Source organism: Tenebrio molitor, chromosome 3 (assembly GCF_963966145.1).
Source record: "Tenebrio molitor chromosome 3, icTenMoli1.1, whole genome shotgun sequence".
Lineage (NCBI taxonomy): Eukaryota > Metazoa > Arthropoda > Insecta > Coleoptera > Tenebrionidae > Tenebrio > Tenebrio molitor.
The window spans coordinates 13,061,633-13,081,142 of NC_091048.1; the positions used below are offsets into that span (position 1 = coordinate 13,061,633).

At 34.1% G+C, this 19,510-nt stretch overlaps 3 protein-coding genes and 2 long non-coding RNA genes across 7 annotated transcripts in view; 3 read left to right on the plus strand and 2 right to left on the minus strand.

The window, feature by feature from the left end:
• Window positions 1-19,456, minus strand: part of dom (domino) — a 33,968-nt gene extending 14,512 nt beyond the window's left edge. Inside the window, exons 1-2 of the mRNA XM_069041780.1 lie at window positions 19,247-19,456; window positions 18,421-18,599 (exon numbers count right to left, since the gene is read on the minus strand). Coding sequence (XP_068897881.1) covers window positions 18,421-18,588 — 168 coding nt within the window. The 5' untranslated portion in view covers window positions 18,589-18,599; window positions 19,247-19,456. The remainder of the gene's footprint in view (window positions 1-18,420; window positions 18,600-19,246) is intronic.
• The window catches only part of LOC138126098 (uncharacterized), a 404,235-nt gene that overhangs the window by 327,104 nt on the left and 57,621 nt on the right, over window positions 1-19,510 (plus strand). The gene's annotated exons all lie outside the window — the stretch shown is intronic.
• Window positions 1,381-6,952, minus strand: LOC138126105 (uncharacterized). The gene is made up of 2 exons (XR_011157630.1): window positions 5,443-6,952; window positions 1,381-5,374 (listed from the first exon to the last, which is right to left on the minus strand). It is a non-coding gene; the product is annotated as an uncharacterized lncRNA (long non-coding RNA).
• Window positions 7,142-19,510, plus strand: part of LOC138126104 (uncharacterized) — a 103,072-nt gene continuing 90,703 nt past the window's right edge. The window contains exon 1 of the long non-coding RNA XR_011157628.1: window positions 7,142-7,275. This is a non-coding gene — a long non-coding RNA (uncharacterized lncRNA). The remainder of the gene's footprint in view (window positions 7,276-19,510) is intronic.
• LOC138126100 (DNA repair protein RAD51 homolog 4-like) overlaps window positions 18,667-19,510 on the plus strand; it is a 37,327-nt gene continuing 36,483 nt past the window's right edge. For all 3 annotated transcript variants that reach the window (XM_069041782.1, XM_069041783.1, XM_069041784.1), the window contains exon 1: window positions 18,667-19,180. The gene's annotated coding sequence lies outside the window, so the exon portion shown is untranslated. The remainder of the gene's footprint in view (window positions 19,181-19,510) is intronic.

Sequence of the window (19,510 nt, forward strand, 5' to 3'; positions counted from 1 at the left end):
CCCATTATTTTAAACGGCTTCGAAATCCTTTCTAGGATACATGCAACTATCGTGCGTTCATTTAAATTTATCCTCAAAGTAGGCGTTGAAGACTCGATTGTGAACGCACTATACGGATAAAGGATCACAGATCAGTTGTTTAAATCTATAGTCCAATTTTTACCCTTTTGCGATGATGTCATTATCTAGTAACTTCACGTATGTTTGAGCTAGGATCAGAAACAAATTTGAATTGATCATAAATAACTATAATGTTTCAAATTTGTTTACAATTGCTTCGAAAGGTTATGTTTGTAATCAATGTATATAAATAATAACTGAAAGAAATTAAAATTTGTCAAATTGACAGGAGCATAAAATAACCTCAAAGTGAACATCAATAAATAAACGTGCCTTTTTTTTTTGTTTTTTTCTGTTTCTGTCGTTTCACTAAAGAGAAAGCGAGAAAGGAAATCGTGACGTCACCTCAAAAGGGTAAAAATTGGACTATACGCTTTAACACGAGTGGTGCGTTCTCGATCGATTCTCCAACGCCAACTTTGATGATAAATTTAAATAAACGCAGGATATAAGTATTCCCTTTTCTTTAATATAATTTGCCCTTGACACAATGGTATACTTGGGGATTTAAATTTTGGTTTTTAAACGTTAAATATTTCAACAATACCAAAGTACCCCAAACCATTAGGTTGGACTGGCATAAATTATATAGGCTTTGCCATTTCTATTGAAACACCACCTGTTGATTGACAGTTTGGCAACGCTGCAAATATGTTTAGTAATTTTTTGACTATTATTGCCAATCTTGATTTTTGTTGAATGTCATGTCATATTTGACTCAACGCGTCTTTCGTTCAATTATAACCCAATAATTATCAAGAATTTATTGTTTTTTCGCGAAAATAGAGCAAAATAGAAAAAAAAACGAGTCCTTATGCGTGTTGACATGAAGAGAACTCTTATTTAATTATATGATAAACTGTCAGTCGGAAAAATTTGTGTTGAAATTTCAGAAATCTTTTCCGTAAGTTAAAAAAGGTGTTTTTCTATCATTCTAAAAACCGTCAGCGTCTTCAGCTTAGAACGTATTTACATTTGCTAACAATGCTAACATTTAGGTATAACATCAAAATTAAATCCCGCACTTTTTATCACACGCCACTTGGCACATGCGCCTTGAGGGGACACCTTAAATTATTGTTCTAAATTGGAATTAATTGTAACTTTGATTTTCATCTCTTCAGCTAAACTTTAAGTGCAGTTTTATTTGTTATTAATTATTATAACTCATTTAACTTTAACAGCAGAAAAGTGAGGTTACGTGTTAGTTTCGTCGATCCTCTGTGGTTTCAGTATAAGAAATATTCAATAGAAAAAGCATTTCAGCAAGTGTAGTTTATTAAAATACTTAATACATATAAGTACATTGAAGTAAACCAAAATTAATTATTTTTTTACTTAAACTTTTCCCCAATTCATTCAATTATGAGTTCCTCAAACTCCTGATTTTTTTTTTATCCTTACAATCTTATCCCACATTGCCTAGATACCCCCATTATACCAATTTTTTTTTCCAGATAGGTATCTGATATTACCGCCTACAGAATTATCCAATCACACCTGAGAGGCGAAATCCTTCAAGATTCCAAACCTGGCGCCAGTCCTTTGATTTTGTAATTTCCTTGTTCATTGATTAAAATTCTTTGAGTTTCCCTTGGGTTTTACCTTCCACCTTCCAGCAGGAACACTAACCACGACAGATAACCACGCTAAAAACCACTCACTCACATTTGTAGTGGTAGGCTCGCAGGCGTAAAATTTTTAGATTTCTATTGACATTTATATTAAATTATTATATATATTAAGAATGCACGATGCGTCGACGAGATAAATAATTGCTAAATGTGTAGTTAGATCATTGATTTATCAATTTATCGTACTTATTTTGACAGTGATTTGCTTTGACGTTTTAGGAACTAGAAAATGTCAAAATTTCAAATTTCTCACTAAAAGCCGTTTTACAACCAACCGAACCTGTTACACATTGCTAAATTTTAGAAAAAATCCAACAGGTGGTGTTTCAATAGAAATGGCAGAGCCTATACATGTAGTTTATCTGTTTACCTGCGTTCGAAGGTGTGCAGCTATACGCAGCCTAATGGTTTGTGGTACGTATTGCTGAAGTATTTAATGTGTGGTACAGCTTGACCAGAATAGCTTGGCGAATGAGATGCGCACAAGAGGAAACGAGCGAGTCTCTGTAAGACAAGGATATGACTATGGTTGTAGGTACGGTACACTCAATGAAGCAAATCTGCTCAAAACAGCCCGGACATGCTGTTCACTTGAAGCTTGAAGCGTTGATTTTTGCCCGTTTGTACACGATCTAAACACTTCCAGACCCAACAGACAAGTGCGCTCCGCTAGTGGGAGGGATTTGAGTCCACTGCGTCACTCGCCAAGCTGTTCTGGTCGACCTGTACGTATTGCTGAAGTATTATTTACAAATGGTCCTTGCCATAAAAATGAAAATTTAAATCCCCAGGCATATTTCAAGAATCTTAATAAAAATTTTAGAATACCTCCATCCTGTTTTTGCGTCTGCTGTTCCACTTTATCAACAGTTTTGTTTCTTCGAATGGCTTTTGATACATACAGGGTGTTTTCGAAGTTGAGGTGTTCCTTGTAACACGAAATACTATACATTATTCTTAAGAATTTTAGCCTAAATCTTCTTAGTAAAATGTTTGTATTAACGGAGATAATTGATTGTATATTTTTATTGTTTTCTAAAATTTAGAGTCCAGTCCTGTCTATTTCTCCGCTGTACTAGATTAATAACTGACGTGGCCCAGGATGGTGTCTTTCTGCAAATCGCTCTGCGTACTCTCTGGACGCCGCAGCTGCATTCTGATAACGTTGCCCATACATACAGCAACATATCTGTGAGCTCATTATTTTCGTAATGATAAAGCCATTCCGACTAATTAGATGACAACTCTGACAGTATTTTTCATTAACGTCCATGCTCATTTGATTTTTTTTTGTCAATTGTAATTTCTAACAAATCAGTGCAAATTTGAGCAGGACCGGTTTCAAAAAAATTAACTTATTGTATCTTCATTGTCGTACACATTTTACTAAGGTGATTTTGGCTAAAACTCTTTAGAACAACGCATACTATCAGATGTTAAAAGGAACACCTCAACTTCGAAAACACCCTGTATTTACTTACGTAACCAGGATGCGCTTCTCACGAGAATTTCTGAGTAAACCTTATAAATGATATTTATGTTCGACTGACTATAAGACCGCAATTATAAACTATTGCAATAAACATTTACACCAAAACAATATCACTATTAAATTAAATTATCAAAGCTTTTTCTTAATTTATTGTGTCGAGTCTGAATTATTCGACTCATTGTTGAATAGCAAACGTGACGTTCATCTTTTATAAATGCGCTTCTATACACAATACAATAGTGCACTGATTGCACAGCCAATTTTATACTGTGAAGATGAAGATTGTAGATTTAACAACGTGGTCTATTCACTGTCATTTTAAAACCGATGTATGCACTTTCTGTTTTTTTATAACTTTTACAATAAAATGAAACTAAAAAATGCAAATGATTACTGAAGTTTTTTTTTTATAATGTAATACGTCAATTATACAGTGCCTTTTTTTTAACGCTGGCCATAGGGATTTACATGACAAAAACTTTGGATCGTGTTAATAAGCTTTTTAGCAGGAATTTTTAAGTGAAATTTGGCAGAATATTAGATTAGTATTTTATAATAGCTATTTATGTAATAAGTACATAATATAGGTCTTTGTGGACGAGCCCTATAGTTTATGGCAGAGCGAGCTTGCGAGCGAGGCTAATAAATAGGGCAAGTTCACAAAGCCTAATTATGTACGAATTACATACAAAGCTTTATGTTCGATTGTGAAGTTAAGTTTCTTTTAGATACAAAATTAATAGATTCTAAAAATTACGATAATTTCGAAGTGTTTTGTTTTTGTTTCTGTGGTTACGAAATTATTTATTACTATTTATTTGAAAGCGAACAGTGTTTGTGTTTGAAATACGAACTGAAATCGTCTTTATTTCTAGTTGTAATAATGAGCAAAGTAAGTGAAATTGCGGCAAAAGCTAAAGAATCTTGACTGGAAAGTTTTCTATTAATTCTATTCATTCCTGATTTAAATAAAATCAGGAAAATTTTGACGTTTATTTTGAAGTAATACCCAAAATTGACAAGCGGCCGTTTTACTATCTTTATGGACTAGTCCATAAGCAGATAGTTTGTGGACACTAAACGATATCATAAATCATGAATTATAATACAATCGAACATAAATCAATTTAAGTTTATTTTATACTACAAAATAAAATAATTACGGAATTAATTTAAAAAAAAAGTACTTTCATTTATTTCATTATTTCTTGCCCAGAAGGTGTTATAATCGTTAGACAGTTACAAAATGTTAGACAAAATTTTTATGATCGTCTTGGTTAGTGGTCTTGCAGCCTATGGAAGACAGGACGTAGACGAGTTCCTCCCAGCGGTCAGTTTACACCGCGGGTGGTCGGTACTTAGCTGTTATCTGTAGACGAGTTGCTCCCGCTTATTGTCGAAGGATTAAGGAAGGCGCCAGGTATATTTGTGCATTTTTGGGTGCAAGATAAACGAATATTTACTAAGTATTATAATAAAATGTTTTTTGTTCGACACTGTCAGAATTTGAGAATTTTCTCCTGTGTGAACGGATTTTGATAAATGTCATAACTTGTCAAAACGAAACGTCAAGCTAATTTTAAAGCGATTTGGAGCCTTTAAGGGGCTCGTCGAACAAAAAAACGTTGTATTCAATTCGTTCGTGTGTAAATTGGGCCTTTTTTCCCACTCGTGGGCCTTTAAAACGCTCGTAATATTATTACAACAGGTTTATTATGATAAGAAATTATTTGTACAGATAGAGACACGGAATTTCGGGCATCATTTTTCTGTCACTTCAAAAAATTGCGATGTAAATCACTCTTTATTGTCAACGTGACATTCAAAAGTCAAATTTTGAAATTTATTTTCTGTTCACGTCAATCGCATGTCAATCAAAATCATCGCAAACGGTAAAATTGAGGTTAATATTGTATAGCCTATTTTACATTTTTTGACGATATATTGACAGTGATGCCCGAAATTCCGTGTCTCGAATTGTACAAAATTTATTTATTTATTTTATAATTTTCTATTAATTTTTGTAATGTCTCCTTTTTGTTTCTTACGTCGTTTCTCAACTTTTTCATTCCTGTGTTTGCAAATTGAATTTTGCTATACGTATATGTTTGAAAACTAATAAGTACATCTAAAAAAGCAAAAATGGAAGGATGACTAGAATAAAAATTATTTTTTAAATGTGCAGATGATAATTACCACCCCTGCAATGCAGTCTAATCCCCAACCCTTCACTACCTGCATCCAAGATTAGGATATTTTGGGTACCGGGAGGAACTCGTCTCCGCCGGGAAGACAGTTTGAACAATTTATGAAATGAAAATTCAAAAATAATTAAAGTATGTATAATCTGTTTCAAAATCAAAAATCCACCAACAGTGCATTCTACCTCGAAAATACAACCGACAACGTCGCCGAATTTTGTTTTTAGTGTGTCTGCAAGTGTCAGAAAAAAGTGGGGTTATGAAAGAAAACTGTTGGACAGTCGTTTTGGTCGTAGTTCATCGTGTTTTTTATTCTCATTTTATTAATTAACTCAAAAAGTATGATACGGTAGCTAAAACCTTTTTGTACATAATAATTATTTTGTGTTTCGTAAATAAACTCAACAGTTAATGCCAAATTTTGGCGGGAGGTTGAGGCAACCCAAAAAAATTAAATTTTTTCTGAGGATTTCTTTTTTTCTGCCAACATAATTCAACAGGTGGTGGATTTTTGATTTTGAAACAGATTATATGTATGTAGTTTAATATTTTTGAAGTAGAATTTTATATATTTTGATGTAATTATGATTTCCTACATTTAATGTTTATGAAATAAAACTGCACATTTTTCAAAGTTTCTCCCATTCAATTATTTCTTTATTTGAAAAGGTGTCCATTGAAAATTATTACTATTTGACGTTTGTTGAGTTTACATTACGTCAGCCTACTTGGCAAGCCACGTGGTAAATTTAATAAACTTATTTTTGCTGTAATTCCGTGAGTATTTTGTTTTGTACGATGGGCCGAACTGAAATTGATTTATAAAATACTAATCTAATATCCTACCAAATTTCACTTAAAATTCCTACTAAAAAGCTCATTAACAGACCCTAAACTTTTTAGCATGTAAATCCCTATGGCCAGCGTTAAAAAAAAGGCACTGTATTACCATGCGTATGTTCATTTTTGCAAAATGAGGGTCTTTATCCTTGCTCCTCAAATGAAACGAAAACATCAACAACTTGAAAATAAATCAGGTACATTAATTTATCATTAATAAATATAAATGTCAAGGTTTTTTTATGCTGATATGTTTTAGGAAAGAAACCAAGTCAGAAGAATCGTTGTACGACACAAATCAAGCCAAATTTTTGAAAGAACACAAGATAAAAATAGTAAAATAGATACATACATTAAATTTGAAATTAAAAATCAAGGGGTAACAATTCAGTAAGTCAGGCTAAATTTTGGTACCGTGATTGTAATTTTCTCAGTAGAAACTTTTTATCAGTCCCGGCATTTTCCCATGAGAACACATTATACAAACACACCTCTATTACGCACATGGATACTCCGTTTCCAAAAGGTTCTCTGAAAGTTTGACATTTTCTATTATGGACACCTTCATTAATCTATTTACCTGTTCAAGTTTGTTTTTTTGATCAACCGCAATAACGTTAATCTGACCCTTTCTCGTGACTAATACACAATAGTTATTTATACAGGGTTATTCTAAATGATTGTAGTCGAAGTAGGTGTGAAAACTGAATGTAAAATTTATGGTTGCCGCTCCACATAAAAAAATTATCAAAATGATGTGTTAAATTGGGTGCAAAACAACTCAATATTTTTAAAATTGATTGTAGAACAAATCAATATTTCTGGATTCCATCGTTAATTTAACAAAAATAAATAAAATCCTCATCACCGCACTTTTCACGTAATAAATGACAGTGACAGCGACACAACTGACAGTTCACATGAAAGCGGCAAAAACGTAATAACATGGGCATGGCCTACTTCGACTACAATCATTTAGAATAACCCTGTAGTACCGAGGACGTAAGTGTTTTACCCAGAAAGGCAGTAAAGTAAGTTGTAGACTCCAGTCGTTTAGGGAAGGGACATTTGGTGGGGGAAACTTGCGCGGTCCAAATATCCCACCAATAAGAACCACTCTTATTTACTAATAAATGAACCTGGTCAAACCACAGAACGGACGAACGAAATAGCGTTGCTGCGCATCCCCACCTAATGTCTCTTCATTAAACGGCTGGAGTCTACGTAAATTTTTTTACTACTGGCCATTTTCTTTTCTTTCAAAAACACTAATTTCGAAAACCACACAACTTACAATGTTAATGATACAGCTCATTTTTTTTTAATACATAAATTTCTTTGTGAATGTCGCAAAATTAAAGATGGTTTGTGGCGTCAGTACTGGAAGATTAAAACTATAAAATAAAGTAGATATAAAAGGACAACAGAATTCTTTTTAGGCTTTCTCAGAAAAGATGATCTCTCCAGAAAATAACAAACGTCACTTAAGGTAAAAAATTAAAATAACAAACGTCACTTAAGGTAAAAAATTAAGATCAGTTATTGTAGAATTATTCAATATTTGAATACATAAAACGAATGTAGAAAATAAATTACCTCAAAAATTAACCACGTGAACACTACACACCATAATATAGTTTATTTCAACACATGTCAAACCAGTTCGTTGCATTTGCTACGTTCGCTATTAAGGTGGTCGCTCTATGCATCTCACTCTAAACCGTCGATCTGAGTAACATAGAACTATTGACGTCTGTCGGACTCGGGACGGCGTAAGATAACTGCTAAACTGCGCATGCGCATCATCCATAATTATTGGAAAATTGAATGATATTTTGATTATTCAAAACGATTATTTCGATTATTATTGAAATACATTTATCGATTACCCCCAACACTAGAAAATACTTCAATTTAAATTTAAATTGGCAGAAATTATGCCTTGCTGTCAAATACGAACGAACGGTATGTCGTTTCTTGATTCAGGCGTGACGTCACTGCATATATTTCGGATATAAACTATAGGATATTTATTTGACTCTGAAGGCCCGACTAATGTACGCGCTGTGCCGACAGCTAATTCGAAAGGGGTATTAATATAATGTTCACCAAATTAAATTATACATCCCTAGCGCTGTCCTCCAAAAAATTAAATTAACATCAAAAATTCTTAGTGGACACCAAATAATGATACTTTGGAAAATTAGAACAGTCACCAAAATAGCAATGTTTCGTATTGTTTTACTGTTGCTTGCATTCTAAATGCTATATGTTTACCGATTTTACTAAATGTTCATCAAATGTGGAACGCTCACGTTACGCGCCTTTACTGCAAATATAAAGATTCACGCTATCCATTTATATTAAGCACTTGCTGAAAAAACTACTTTTTTGAAAACTGATAAAAAAATGTTGACATTTTATGACCTAAATCGGTTGTCAAAGTGACTGTTTTTTGTTCACTGGATTTATAGTCCGGACAAAATAAATGTGAATCGTGACTTTATTAAGTAAAATTATTTAATAAAATGATAACGATAATAAAGATTTATGGTAGGTCGTTCTCGAAAAGGGGTAGATACAAGGTGTCCCCAAAAAAGAAGACGAGTCCGTAACTCCGTTATTGATAAGAAGATTTTAATTATCTGTACACAAAATTAAATGGTTGTTAATAAGCTACAAAATGGCCTAATAAATTCAAGTATAGCCCCATGGGCTGCAAGGGTAAACTGTTAAAATATTTTTTTTTCAAATGAGATTACATATTTTTTTTTTGTAATTCTGATAAAGATTTTTATTTTGAAAACAACAGCGTATCACAAGTATACACTTAAATACCAAAAATTCACACAAAAAAATGTAAAAAAACGCTACTACCGTCTATGTTCAATTTTGCGCTAAACATTGGCGGCATTTCTGCGTAATCCCAGATGTTATTATTTGTCATTTGTTTTTCGAGCTACCTTCATTTGGTTATTACATTGTAACGCAATGCATTTTGATAGCTTTTCGCTTGGTGCTCGTCATTTGTTTCAAAAGTTAGTGTTATTTTTTTATGTGAAGTTATACTTGTTATACATTGTTGTTTTCAGAATTAAAATCTTTATCAGAATTACTAAAAAAAAAATATGTAATCCCATTTGAAAAAAAATATTTTGACAGTTTAGTCTTGAAGCCCTTAGAGCTATACGTGAATTTATTAAGCCGTTTTATAGCCTATTAACAACCATTTAATTTGGTGTATAGAAAATTAAAATTCTGCGATAAATAAGGGAGCTATGGACTCCTCTTTTTTTTGGGACACCTGTATATAAATACAGCGAGTTTTCGAAATTCTACCTGCAAGTTTGGTGGTGGATAACCATCTGTTTCCCATAATAAATTTTTGTTATTGTTTTCTTTACATTTTGATTTAAACATGTTAAATAATTTGATTTAATAAAGTCAGGACTCACATTTATTTTGTCCGGACTATACAATCTAGAACAAAAAAGACTTTTACGTTCAGCAATTTTTGATTAAAGAAGAGGTCACAATTTCGCAATTTTTTAGCATTATATTCCAAATAGGCCAGTATCACACTTTCAGACACGTTTTTTAATTTCTTAGAGCCACACCAATTCATGAAATTCTTCTAAGCAGATTCATATTGTCTAGAAGGCTTTTCCCGGATAAGACTAGAAACTGCACTTCGTGCCGTTTCTAATACATCCAAAGGCAGATCATCTTCATCAATTTCGGAACTCATTTTTGTTTTTTCTTCTTTCTTTTATTAAACACCAGTAATTCTCCCAAAATTGCAACCAAACCTTACAAAATTAGAACTTACATCGTTTGTTTGACGGTTGCTATGTACCATTATTAGTTAGTCAGAGCATTCCAAATTTAAAACATCAAGATAATTGTAGACAAATTTTTTTTGACTTTCCGCTAATGTGGAGCTGTGCAGTTTTCGAAAAAACGTTGACTGATACTCGATTGCGAAATTCTTTTGCATTCTATGTCCTTATTGAGAGGAGACCTAATAAAACATAGATTTTTCTTACAATTGATATACTATATAAAATTCGGGCGACCCCTCCTTACAAAGATATAGTTCTCCCAGAGCTGCAGCGGTTTTATGGCAGGGTACGATTGTATAAACGTTAACAACACCCACAATAGGTTTAAACCGCAAGTACAACCTCTAATCGTAAATTCGTCCAAGTACTACCCTGTAAATTGACAGGTATAGAACGAAAATGATGATTGACAGGGGTCTGTTTATGTCGCTTATCGGCATTTCAACAGGCGTAATAATTACTATTGCCCTGCCATAAAACCGCTGCAGCTCTGGGAGAACTATACTGAAGGTGTAGAGTTTGCATCAAATTTTTTTCAAATAGAAATTAGGAATGTTTGCCGTTTATTTTTATTTATCGTGAGAAAATAATTATGCAAAAAGTTGTCTTAGAAAAGTAGCGTTATCGCGGAGTAAAAATTTTTTTAATTTTTGCAATTTTTGTTCAAAAAGAGACGGCAATTGGGCTGGATTAATGTTTTGTAACCTTGGATACGGATAATTCAAACTGGTATCAACCTAGGCATATTTTTGTACATATCTTAGCAACGCTTTGATCTGAAAATTATAAGGTAAGGAATGCGGTTGCTGTATTGAACAAAGTTAGAAGGGTTATATCATCTTCAGAATTTTTCAAAACTTTTTTCAACAAGTTCTTGCTTGCTTCACGGCATACTCTCTGCAACGCTTTGGAGTAGGAATGCTTTAATTATGAGACACTCTGTATGAGAGGTTAATAAGAAGTCTACATCTGGGTATCCATTTGAAATTGAATATTGTATAAAATATAGTAAACATTTATTATTTTTGTGAGACAAAGAGTTTTTTTTACTGCATAAATATAAGACACTAACAAAAATTAAAATTATCTGGTTATCATTTCAGAATTAAATATGGAATACAATTTGGTAAACATATAGCATTTTTAGGCAACAAAAGTTTTTTTTATTAGCAAATAATATAAGAAACTAGCAGGATGTCAATATCTGGTTATCGCTCTAGGATTATGTATGGTCTTAATTTTGGTGAACATTTAGTATTTTTGGGAAACGAAAGTATTTTTTTGTATGAATAAATTTAGTAAATTTGGTAAACAGTTAAATACCACCCATTCGAAAGTGACTTCCGTTGCAGGTTGCCTGAGGCACCCCACTTTCTTACTATCCCTTCTTCGACCAAACGTCCAATCATTTCCATAAAATTTTAAATTTGCTCATTTAAATCAAACATATTTGAGTTTACTTCTCAATATCGATCGTACGGGAAGTGAAGTGAACATAACCTTAACCATGATTTGGTGTCAAATTGTTATACAGCTGGTCCATATGTCCAAATTTTAGGGTGGTACAGTTGGTTTTTTACTTCATTTTGACACTGACAATTGTTTATTAAAAAAATTTGACTATACCTGAAATTGAACAGCGACCTTCTGATTGGTCGAGCATGGGTCAATTGCGCGCCGCGGTCAGAAAATACCCGAAATAAAGTTAATCCCATAGGACAGTTGGGCGCCATGGTCACGAAAAAACCTGCAGGCCCAGGTAGCACAAGTCTGAACACCATCATATTTAAATGTAGACAATTAAAAGGAAACCATTAAAATTAAATAAAAACAATAAAGGAGATACTGGATATACATAGTTTATTTCTTTGCATATTGGTATAGTCCTCCAAAATTGCTAAGAGCTCATAAAATTTTAGGGGTATAACGAGCCATTATAAAAATATCAACTTATCTCAAATGGTTTATTACGGGATTAACAAACCGCCCAAGTGAACAGCTGCAGACCCTTTGCGTTAGAGAGAGAGGAACCGTTGTTCTTTTCAGAAAAATAAAATTTTCTGGTAGTTTGAGGGTTGAGCCACAATAGTCGGTTTAAAATAAGTCAATATTTTTATAATAGCTCATTACACCCCTAAAATTTTATGAGCTCTTAGCTACTTTGGAGGACTGTAACTACTTAATACATTTTACAAAATTGAATTTGTTTATTAACTTACTTTTATACAGGGTGTTTTCGAAGTTGAGGCGTTTCTTTTAACATGTGATAGTATGCGTTGTTCTAAAGAGTTTTAGCCAAAATCACCTTAGTAAAATGTGTACGGCAATGAAGATACAATAAGTTAATTTTTTTGAAATTTTTGAAACCGGTCCTGTTTAATTTTGCGCTGATTTGTTAGAAACTAAAATTGACAAAAAAAAAATCAAATGAGCATGGACGTTAATCAAAAACACTGTCAGAATTGTCATCTAATTAGTCGGAATGGGTTATCATTACGAAAATAACGAGCTCACAGATATGTTGTTAATAGTATGGGCAATGCTATCAGAATATAACTGTGGCGTCCAGAGAGTACGCAGAGCGATTTTCGGAAAGATTCCATCATGGGCCACGTCAGTTTATTAATCTAGTACGGCGGAGAAATAGACAAGACCGGCCTCAAAATTTTAGAAAACTATAAAAATATGCAATCAATTATCTCCGTTAATACAAACATTTTGCTAAGACGATTTAGGCTGAAATTCTTAAGAATAATGTATAGTACCTCCTGTTAATAATTTGGCTTGTAAAGGTAAGGTAGGGTTTGGCGCGCAAATCGTCCCATGTCCCTTCTGAGCATTAGACACTCAGCAGGTAGCTAAACTGACCGTGGCGCGCAATCGTCCAATATCCGATTGGTGAACTTTAATTATTAATTACAAAAAATCTACTACACTCTGACCATTTTTTTTAACGCCACTGCTTTTATTTATTACCAACGACAGCGCACTCTAAATCTGATTCGCGAGTTCTGGGACAACTGTATAATCGATTCACGATGAATGTGGATAAGGGGTGGCTGTGATTTATTTTTAACATATTGGATAAACTGACCCAATTTTGTATTTTTTATAATTCAAAAATTATGGATAGAAAACGTGCGTTTTTTTAAAGGCTGGCCATAGGGTTTTACATGCTAATTTTTCAACCCCCTGTTAACTCTTATTTTTGTGAAAATTACAAAGTCTAGTACATACTGCCTTTAGAGAAAAACAATTAATATTATCTAATCACTTACAGCCCTTTCACAATGGCGTTAACGTTACGTCGATGTTAAAACGTTAATGTTAACGTTAGATCTAATTACATGTATTTCAGTACTTTTTATAAATTATTTCCGTTGGCTAATGTTAGAATGTAACGTTAAGAATCCAGAACATTTCTAGAACTAACGTTAACGCTAACAATATCATGCAACATTAATTTTCATCATAACGTCATTGTGAACGGTCCACATCTAATTTTGAATTTCTAGATCTAACGTTAACATTAACGTTTTAACATCGACGTAACGTTAACGCCATTGTGTATGGGCCTTTTAACTACTTCTGGAATTTTCGCGTTTTTTCTGGCTAGACAGCCTCAGGACGTCCTCCTACATCGTTTCCCACCAGTCAAACCTTGTGCAAATAAAAATTTTCCTTACCCTTTAGTTATACTAAGACTTGGCGCGACCTTGAAACACAACAAGAGAAAAAAAGGCATTTGCACAAGGTTTGAATGGTGGGACACGAACTAAGAGGACGCCCTGAGGCTGTCTAGCCAGAAAAAACGCGAAAATTCCAGAAGTAGTTAAAGTGAACAATTAAATTTACCAATGGTTGTAATAGACAATGTAATTTCCAATTTTTACCCTTTTGAGGTGAAGTCACAATTTCCTTCCTCGCTTTCTCTTCATTGAAACGACAGAAACAGAAAAAAAAAGAAAAAAAGGCACGTTTATTTATTGATGGTCACTTGAGGTTATTTTATGCTCCTGTCAATTTGACAATTTTAAATTTCTTTCACTTATTACATTGATTACGAACATAACCTTTCGAAGCAATTGTCAACAAATTTGACACATTTATACAGAGCGCCCAGAAATGTGGTAGCAAGTTTTTCAATTGGTCTCGCAAGATGACACTTTTTTACAGAGACCTATCTAACGCCGCTATCTAAATTGAGATAAATAAATGTCAAGAATTGTCAAACGTAAAACATTCAAATTTAAATTTTATTGAAAATGTTCAAATTGACCACCGTTATGCTCAATGCATAACTGAACCCTTCGAGCAACATCTCGACAAATTTTAGTGCACAAATCGGGGGTAAAAATTGTTCGGAAAACCCCCTTAACATAATCTTTTGAAAAAATTCAAAAATTGAATGTTGCAAGATTGAACAAATTTGGCTTTTCGAAAGTGCCATCTTGTGACACTTTGTGTAAAAGTTGGTACCACATTTCTGGGCGCACTGTAGTTATTTATGATCAATTCAAATTTGTTTCTGATCCTAGCTCAAACATACGTAAAGTTACTAGATAATGACGTCATCGCAAAAGGGTAAAAATTGAACTATACAAACAAAATGTTATTTGCATTTGTGTGAACATTAATATTTTACATTTAATAACGATAGATTCATTATTTCTCCATAGGCAGATAAGCAATTATATAGTATTTTCAACCGAGGAAGTCCGATATATTGTAAAGCCATCAAGGAGGGGCAAATTCCCATAAGCTGAATTTTGAAAACATTGTATACCTTATATTTTTAACAATAGAGTCCACTTTTCGTTGCTACGGAACTTACGGAGAGACTGCAGTTGGAGTTTGGCCATCGTGGGTGGGGTTGAAGCCAGGTACAGTCGCGAGCAATACATTTTGGTCGTCAAGGTCATTCTTTGACGCAATCGAAATTGCTCCATTATAAAACGGTCGTAAATATCATAACCTATCATCATGTTGTATGACATTAAATGTCTTTTTTTTTCTCAATTTTTTGACACTTTGTTGACGTGGGCATAATCAGGCAGGGACATTTTTTAAATTTGTGACAATCTAACTAAATTTTGAAATGACATTGACGACCAAAATTTATTGCTCGCGACAGTACATTTGAAAGCGCCCAGAGTTATTTCAGCGGCACCCAACAGTAGATCACGTTAAAGTTTAAAAATTCAAATTTATAGCAACTTTCATATAGACTATTTGAATTTTATAAAAATTAATGAAATTAATTTTCATCTTCGGGGGCCGAATAACACTCGTCGGAGTCTTCTTCTTCCAACGATATAACAAATGGACTTTACACTTTCATCCCCACACTATTTTCACCGTTATGACCATAATAGTATATTGTATGGTATTTCACACTCGTTTGCTTAAGCCACGCGCCTACGGCTTGTGGCTCAATTCTGCAAACTCGTGTAAAATCGAATTTTCAACACGTGGTATACACGATATTTTTCCGACGACCACAAAAAAAAAAAACGCTAATATTCGGCATCCCTTCAAACTTCAAATATTATTCGACAGAGCTGCGGACAAAATAATTATGCCGTTGCGCGGAGATAGACATCGTTAATCATCGGCCCGTGTACAATATAAAAACACACAGCTGTCGGCCAATCAGATTTCTCAAATTTTTCATTGTACACGGTTAGGCTGTTCGTTCGTGTTCGTGTTGAAATCGTTTGCAATTTTAAATTTTCACTAAGGAAAAACCGTGTGAAATGTGCCATATTTCACAGTGGTCGTCTGAAAATTCCTTTTTTAATTGCTTTTAGTCTTCTACGTTGTCAAATAATCTCGTAGGTAAAATGTGCCGAAATTTTACCTACGAGGTTGTAGGACAACGCCTTTAATACAAAAATATCTATTTTGTATTAAAGGCGTGTAGGAGGCAATTTTGGCCCGCGGCCGAATTATACGCACGAGGCCCGAAGGATTATAAAACGCCAAAGGGCCAAAATCGCCGTTAACGCCCTAAATGCAAACATTATTTTTTGTAATAGCTATTTATGCACCAAGGGCTTTACAACGATGATTACGCCCGGAGAACGATGAATCCAGCTCGACGGCTTTAGCCCGAGAGATGGATATCGTTCGATGGGCGTAATCATTCGGTGACGCCGTGGTGCATACAAGATTTTATTTTTCACTATACGTGTTCTTAAAAAAAAAAATTGGCATCTTTGCAATTATGAATTGATGAGGGCGTTATGAATTCATTACGCTCGCTTATTCTTATTACGCCCTGTTTTATTACCCGGTTGTTATGGACATGTTTACGTATTTCGTATCCTAGGAGAAAAATAAAATCATTTAAATCCACCTTAGAGCTTTGAAAAAATAAATGACAAGAGTTATGTTGTTGGTTGCCAATGTGATGCAACAAATAAAATAGCTATTAAAATTAATTGTTGTTCTTTTAGGCTTTAGGGCGCAAAAAGCATTATTTAAGCCCGCAAATTATTGTATAAATGACTTCATTTTGATTAGATTTATCCTTATTTCAGAAACGACAATTTCTACTTAAATGTCAATTTTACGCACGTTTTATGTTGTAAATTTTATTTAATTATAGTTCATAAAAATCATTGAATAATGGAGATCGTTTAACTTGATTTTTTCATTAACATGACAATAAATCTAATTTTGATGCAACATATTTTCCTTTTTTTTCTCGGAAATTTTGTTATCAAAGGGTATAGTTTTTTATGCCATTACAATCAGAAAAAAAAAACTAGCAGAATCAATAAAAAAAATTATGTATAGGTTACCATTTGAAAAATAAAAGTTGCCCACTGCCCATAAATGGGTAGATGGTATAAAAATTATATGCTCACTCAGGTTCCTGTATAATTTTTTTCACTTGGGTCATCTATAGCATAAAGTTATAGCGTGGGCCGTTTTTTTTAACGCCAGTCTGTATATCGAGCGATCAAATTAATTTGTAGTCGAGTCATCCATGGATTTGAATCCGTATGTCTTTTGTGATTGATATGTCGAAATGTAACCTGTGTTTCAAGCTGTGATTATTGGAGCGTGGAGTTCAAGTAACGACATACGATTTCGGATTCATGGATAATTCGATTACAAATTAATTTGATCGCTCTTTATATGGCATACGTATCGGATGTCCAAATAAAAAGCTAATCGAAAGTCCAAAATGATATTGCATTAACCTACGCCACAAACCAAACTATTATAAGGCGTTTTTGATGCTTTTTATTTACATAGAAATTTGTGTATCTCGATGTTTTAGTTAATAAAAACCGTCTTCATTATCTGCGATAACGTAAAGGCGTAAAATTAAATATTTGATATCAAACCTACTGCAACAGTATTAAGATAATAAATTAATAGCAAATAGTCTTCAACGAAATAACCGTTAAACACGCAACTGAACAACAATAATATTGATAGAAACATTATTTGTTCTGTTTGATTAACACCCAAAAATTAAGAAATGCATCTTCCTTAACAGCATGTAGTGTATTCCGTGTCATAAAATAACAAATATTTCCGTATTAGGCATGGGATTTTTGATCGCGGCGATAGCCGTCTAAATGTTTTCCTGTTTTTTTAACATTTAGAATGGAATCAGTTTCCACATATTTTTTTATTAATTTTCAGACGGCCACATGATAAATTGTTGTTTTAGGAACTTTTTTGTTAAATTTGTTGATCACCTCACTCACGATAGCGAAGATCGCCAGTACCATAACATTGATTTAAGTACGTTCTCTCTTGTGGAGCTAACACTATAAGAAGAAGTTTATCAACAATTACACCGTTTTAATATGTAGTTTGAGGTTTTATAAATTGCTTAAGCACAGTTGCAGTAGGTAGTTACGGTAATGTGATTTTGAAAATAAAATTCGTCTACACTAAAATTTTTCATGATTTTTTAATTCAAAAAATTCCAAAATCCAAATTTTCGAGATAAATGCGAATAAAAAAAGAACTGCAACAGCCAGCCCAAAAATAAAAACTGTTTTAGGAGCATGAAAAAACAAGCAGATCATTTTATCAAGAGTGACTTTTTCTGAAAAATTTAAAACAAAAATGTTCGCTCCGTTTCTTTATGATGTTTATTTTCGCCATTTCATAGCAAGTTACAGGAAATCCTACTTTGAATGTGAAAAATCACCAAAACAAGCACCCCAATATGGCATTTGTCTATATTTAGGCCGTTCGCGCGGTTGCTGGATACGCAGCTTAACGAGAGTAATTTTGGCGCCATTTAAAAAAATGCGACTCACCTGGGTTAGTGCTGGAACTCCATGCGGTTGAGAAGTAGTCAGGACGTACTGTGCTCCTGCAACCTGAGTCAATCTCACAGCAGGGCGCTCTGCCACTGCTCGGGGGCCTTGCTGACCCTCTCGCGGCGGCAGAGCACCCTGCGTCACCCCCGGAGTTTCGTCGCTCATCTTTTACACATCTGCAAAGAAAACAACACATTACTGACACCTTCCGGAGTAACGAGTTCCCTGAAAACATTATAGCGTAAAATAAATAACCTGGCGCTTTCCTTGCATTTTTCAAATTACGTCCGCACCACTATCGCAGGTGAAAAGCATTTTCGACAAAACGAAAAAGTTTGTCAATTTTTAATTTGTTTTGAAGTTATGTCGTGTGATTGTTTTGGTTTGGTGCTGAACTGCCGAGCGATAATAAATAAAATGTGGGGAAAAAGCGCGCGGACCACTTTGAAAATAATTTTCCGTCGAGAAAAATCCGTTTGTGGTGGGTGACGTAAAACCAATGCCGTTTACATTCAAAATTAAACGTATTTGGAGCGAAATCAATAGTTAGTGACGTAAAATTTCCTATTGACTAAGCAGTCGAGAGAGAGATGAAACAGTCGCTGGCACCGAAGCCGCTCCTGACTCGACTTTCCGCGAAAAGTACGCCATTTAAGTTGTCAAAAATCCACTGAACGAGCCTAAATCGCCGAAAGTGCCCCAACAACACGAGCCAGAGCTGGACGGGGCCGCACAAAACGCTGGTCGCGGTCGAAAGGTGAGACACAAAGGATCCGTTCCCGTCGCCATGTTACATTTTCGCGTTCGATTGATCGAAACTTACCATCATGTAATCACAAATTATTCAGGCGAAATTCGGTCATCTGCTGTTAAAAACACAACCAGCGTCTCGATCGAACTTCAATCTACAATTGGGTATTCCACGTAATAAATAAATCGCAAAATGTAGCCGATATTTTGAACATTTTACGCGGTCACATCTACAACCCACCGCCCTTAACAAACATGGCGACGGGCTCTATAGTTGAACGCCCAAGCTCGGCCGTCTGGATCGGCGAAGTGTGCGATGCGCAAGTCACGGAAATTG